We start from the raw sequence: 5,636 nt of genomic DNA on the forward strand, positions 1-5,636 counted from the left end.
GGGAGGAAGTATAACACGTGCCAATAGCACCATTTTGATCAAGCATTAAACAAGTAGTGAGTATATTTCAGCCTAAAATAATGGGCGCACTGACTTTCAGAAACACTGCTTCCTGGATGTTGAGAAAATGCTTAGTTTTAAAACTTTAAAGTTTGAAAACATCTGAACTTTTTTTTCCTTTAGCTATTTCTGTCTTGTGTCACATTCACTAAAATAAATGACTTTTAAAATTCCAAGTGGGAAAACTCGAATGTGACGTTCTTCAGGTAGACTTTCTATTGGTTATAAAATAACTGAGCTGGGAAAAGGAGTGTTATGATAGAAACAATTAATTAGTAAATGAAAAATTAAGCTATCACTCCTTTGACTCGTTGGAAATGATGTACGGTGCACCATGGAATTATTACAGTTGTATCCTTGCCAAATGCTATATTATTTATTCTATAGTTATCTATTTTACTTAGAAAAATTCCATGTCGGGTTATGGTTTCTGGATCTAACCTAGCAGAAGCGAAATAAATTTGAAAACATGATTGGTGTAGGTGGCAAATCAGCAACTAACTCTGGTGCAGAGGTGATGTTTGCAAGTAAGAGCAGAAAACAGGCAGCGCAGCACGATTGCTAAGACAGCTAGGTCTTCGGAGCTGACCTCTCTTTTTTTGTTATTTTAGGAATTCTCCTACTTTCAAATCATTTGAGGAGAGGGTTGAGACAACTGTCACAAGCCTTAAGGTACAGATGAAGTGAATTTTGTGTCGCTGGGTTCGTTGAATCAGGACAGCTTAGGCGTTGCTGGCCATTGGCTCCAAAGGCGGGGGCTACCAGCATTTGAAGGCAGCAGTGCACAGAGTCACTTTTCTTCACATATAAATCTATAAAGAAAACCAATATTGAATAGTGTTACTGTAGCCATACCAAGTTGTTTATATAAATAAATCATTCAGAAGTGAACTGTTCATGAAAGCGAATTGGGATTTGTGTTGATCTGTTCACTGGTTAGAACTCTTAATGCTATCCCCCAAGAAGCAGATATGTGATAGATGACTGTGGATAGGACAAAGGACCTGTGAGCTCTGAAATTAGAGTGTAAGTGAAAGTTCAGTAACAGCTCAGAGCTCCTCTGGTTTGGACACGGACCAGTAGAAATGAACTTGGTTCCATGCGCTGTCCTGCCATCCACCGCCCATCAACACCACTTGCCGGCTCCACTCACGTACTGAGCACAGCACAGCGTGGTTATCATGGAGGGAAAATAAAGCTGAATCACAAAATGCATTATTTTGTAATAGTGCATTTGTTCCCTGGGTATAAACTGAAAGTATGCCTGTTCTATAGTAGGTGCTAAAAAAAAAAAAAAATCATTGAATTTATCGTTTGAGCATAGGTAAGTTAACGTACAGAGGATAAAAGAGCAAAAGTAAAATCAGTCTAGTCCTAACTGTATAGAACGTTTAAAACACGAAAAGTCATTGATACTACTAAGATTTTTTAAAGATACCACCTAAACTTAATTACATCTTGACATCATTATCACTATTTTACATACAATCCATTTCTATATTTCCCTATTACTGGGAAAATTAAGAATATGTGTGATCTTTAATCAGATCAAAAGCACATATAGGCTCGTGCTGATTACCCAGCTGCTTCTGAATCATACGACCCTCACATGTGCTGCCAGATGAGTCTGTGAGGGTATAAGTTATTCCTTAGTCGAGGTCTTAGATGCTCTTATTGATTTTGACCTGGAGGGTCTTTCCCCTTAGAAGAGGCTTTCACATAGTCTTCTCTTTTCCAGACCTGTGATTAGGTGTTTAAGGCTCAAGAATGAAATTATTACTCAACACTTACCATGCTTTCATTGATTTCATTTACCAGCAGTCTCTAGTTGTGCAGTTTTACTGCTCTGCCTGTCAACATTATCATTTATTTAGGGACCCAGGGGAGCCATTAAATTGCCGCTGTTTGTAGGAAAAACTTTTTATGGGTAGAGACCTGCAGTGTCACAGACGTTTCTCATGCCAGAATATCTAGTTTCAAAACAAAAGATTCCAAAAACCCCAGGAGTTAATTTCTCAACATTTGGTTCTCAGCCTTAAGACAATCCAAGAAGGATGGACTCTGTTGTCAAGTTCTGACATAGGAGAAGTTGTGCTTTTTAGGTTTTCTTTAGAAGAAGGAGGTATGAAGAAGCAAAAGAAGAATAAAGAACAACCTGTTTTCATTTGCTTTTAGGAAACTCTGGTTAGCTCACAGTTCATATATGAGATAAGTGTCTGATCCACACTGTCAGCCTCTCACTTTTCTCACCGCATCTGGATGGAAGGTACAGAGCCTGCCGCCTTCCTCAGACATGCACAAAACTAACTCAGCCAACTGGATACTAGCCTGTGTCAAGACCTCCTGAAAGCAGATTCTATGTCTGCATGATTGTCCATGGGTTTAACAAGACTCACAGCCCACCCACCACCTAGTTTCTCTTTCTCTGCCCACACAGGCAACAAGAGAATAGCTAATAGTCATGCTGTGTGTCAGACCTCCCACTTCCTCAATAATTACAAACTTCTCATTCCTTTTTTTCCCTCCAGACTAAACAATAGATATTTAACCCTTCTGTGTATAGTTTATTTTCTGCATAGTTTTCTTTTGTGTTCTGAATCTTCTCCAAAACTTCTGTAACTTGTCAATCCTGAGGTTATTTCCTGCTGAGGGAATGACTCATGAATCAGTACAGATGAGTGAAATTCCTTGCAGGTCTATATGCTGTATTTCCACTCACACATCCTGCTTTAAGCCTGATTTTTCGAACACCACTTAGAGGGCATCGTGTTCATATTTGTGTTCTATTAGGAGTAATGTTCTGCTGTGAAGCGACGTCCGTTCCTGCCATCTTTGCACACAATCTGTCACACCATCTGGCATTTGCACGCAATGGATCGTTCTTATTTTATACCCAATTGTGTAGATAGTTTGATTTCCCATGAAAAACTTGCCAGTTCATCAAAATCATATAAAATTTAGTCCTTTCTGCCTACATCCTTGTAATACATCAATGTATTACTTGACATCTTGGCTGGTGTCACCTGTACACTCAATAAGCACAATTTCTATTTCATCTAAAACAAGCAAACAGAAAACAGACCCAGAATCAGCTCCTATGAAACCATATTTGGAATGTTCTACTATGTTCCAGTGACTCATGAGCAACTACATCCCCTCTGACCGTTCTGCACCCATGTCAAGCAGAACATATTTTTAGTGCCCCTACTTTTTGGTGAGCACATTGTATGGCCTGAATTAAAACCATAAAAAAAGGTAAGATATACTTACTGTTTCTTTGTGTCCTTTCAACCGGATACTTTTATTAAGAAAGATCAGGAAGCCCAGTTCAGTAATTCAAATAAAATTTTTTTGCAAAGAGCAGTTATAGTGTTGGGGACACAGTGACAACTTCTTGGATGAAAAACCATTTTGAAGGGAAGGGTCCGGGAGAAGCTTATTGTTCACATCTCTGCTTAAGGAGGTCCTTGGCTAAAGTATTGTAGTGTGTAGTTAAAACCCGCATGGTTAGGAAACCCCTTTAGTCCACTCCTTTCTTGGCCAAACTGCTTTATTTCCAAGCGGTTTCCTCCCTCTTTATTTTTCTATTTTGATTTGAGAAATCAAGAACTAGAAGAGAAGAACAAAACAAAGCCCAGAAGAAAACATCAGTAATTGGTATTCACCTGATTTCAACACTGTGTGTGACTTCTGTTGCTAAAGAGAATGCGACTAAAGAGGAAGACGGAAGACGGGAACTATTAGTAGAGTTAATTACATTGAATTAACCTTGCCTCTCTCGGAAAAGAAATAACCATAGTGAACAATCAGATAGTTGAAACCAACCCCCTGCTTCTTTCCAGTGCTAAGGTAACACAGAGTGGAGGAGGAATCAGTGCTCTGTCCCTGAGGTCTGCAAACTAAGGTTTATGGGCCAGATTCAGCTGGTTGCCTATTTTTGAGCCGTCTGTATGCTAAGAATGGTTTTCACTTTTTTTTTAATGGTTAAAAAAAATCAAAGGAAGAACAATATTTTGTGATTTGAAAATTAAATTACACGAAATTCACATTTCAGTGTCCATTCATACAGCCTGTATGGAACACAGACATGCTCATTCACTTATGTATTATCTTGGCTGCTTTCTACAATGGCTGATTTGAGTATTTGTGACAGAGACGATGTGGTTCCTAAGCCTAAAATATTTATAATCTGTCACTTTCCAGAATGAGTTTTCCAATCCCAAGCAGAGTGGAAAAATTCAACTTAGTAACTGAATTTACGGAGGCAGGGGGATTTTAGTGACAATGGGAGAAAAGTTCGTGTGTGATTTGCGATGACTGAACTGCTTTTAAATCCTGGTTAAGGTTTTAAAAGGGCAGGCCAGGCAATTGGCAGGTACATTTCCCAGTGTGGTTTATGTCCTTGTGAGTGATCATAAGTGACAGTGAGGTGTAGACAGCATTTTGGGAAGAGCAACATCTTCTATACCTTTCTTTTCCTCAAAGTATTTTTCCATATTGTTAATGGTTAAAGGAAGGCCGATGTGGCCATTAACAAGACTTGCATTAAGCATTTTGGACCATTAAATATTCTTTTGAGAGACCTTATAATAAGGAATTTTTCAAAATACTTAACCATATTTCTTTATTATAAATTGATTTCTTCCTGACTATATTCTTTTTTTTTTTTAATTTTTAAAAATATTTATTTATTTATTTATGGCTGTGTTGGGTCTTCGTTTCTGTGCGAGGGCTTTCTCTAGTTGTGGCAAGCAGGGGCCACTCTTCATTGCGGTGCGCGGGCCTCTCACTATCGCTGCCTCTCTTGTTCTCTGCGGAGCACAGGCTCCAGACGCGCAGGCTCAGTAATTGCAGCTCACGGGCCCAGTTGCTCCGCGGTATGTGGGATCTTCCCAGACCAGGGCTCGAACCCGAGTCCCCTGCATTGGCAGGCAGATTCTCAACCACTGCGCCACCAGGGAAGCCCCTGACTATATTCTTATTAGCCAATAACAAGTACACAGAGAGCTTCGTAAAGCATCATAACTTTGCATTTTAAGGTATATTCCTCCTATAAAGACAACTGCCAGGAAAGATATGAGAGGAGCAGTGCTTAAGCCATGATTCATCTCCAACCCTCAAAGTATTAGAAACCAGAAATCATGTTCCATTGAGCCACTCTGCTTTTCAAGAGACATTTTTCGGAAATCCAGATTGCCTTGCTAAATCCCAAATGGAAAACTCAAGCTGGAGTCACTAAAAGGCATTCACACATTTGTGAAATTGGGGGAATTTATCTAATATCCCATTGCATTTGATTAAATCGGTTCTCTGGGTGAGTGAGTAGATGGTGCAAATCCACAGATCTGCATATGCCCCTGAAGGGACTGAGAATTTTAGATGTAGAAGAGACAAAGAGAGAGTCGCCAAATCTGTACAAATTAAAGTTTCGAGTCCAGTCGCAGAACCCAAATATGAATGATATCCTAGCCCCCTGCTAAAGGAAACTAACTTCTCTACATCCTTTGCATCCCCTTTCAAGAAGACAAGTATATTTGTGAACTTGAAAGCAATCGATCTTATTTTTAAAATTACAG

The 5,636-nt window shown here is 39.3% G+C and overlaps 1 protein-coding gene across 2 annotated transcripts in view; it reads left to right on the top strand.

The window, feature by feature from the left end:
- TPD52L1 (TPD52 like 1) overlaps window positions 1-5,636 on the top strand; it is a 107,879-nt gene that overhangs the window by 91,347 nt on the left and 10,896 nt on the right. Inside the window, exon 5 of one of the 2 annotated variants that reach the window (XM_089921979.1) lies at window positions 672-732. The exons of the other annotated variant lie outside the window; for it this stretch is intronic. Coding sequence (XP_089778105.1) covers window positions 672-732 — 61 coding nt within the window. The remainder of the gene's footprint in view (window positions 1-671; window positions 733-5,636) is intronic. 2 annotated transcript variants of the gene reach the window in all.

Source organism: Delphinapterus leucas, chromosome 12 (genome assembly GCF_059928025.1).
Source record: "Delphinapterus leucas isolate spDelLeu-1000000601 "Yukka" chromosome 12, BTC_Dleu_Yukka2, whole genome shotgun sequence".
Lineage (NCBI taxonomy): Eukaryota > Metazoa > Chordata > Mammalia > Artiodactyla > Monodontidae > Delphinapterus > Delphinapterus leucas.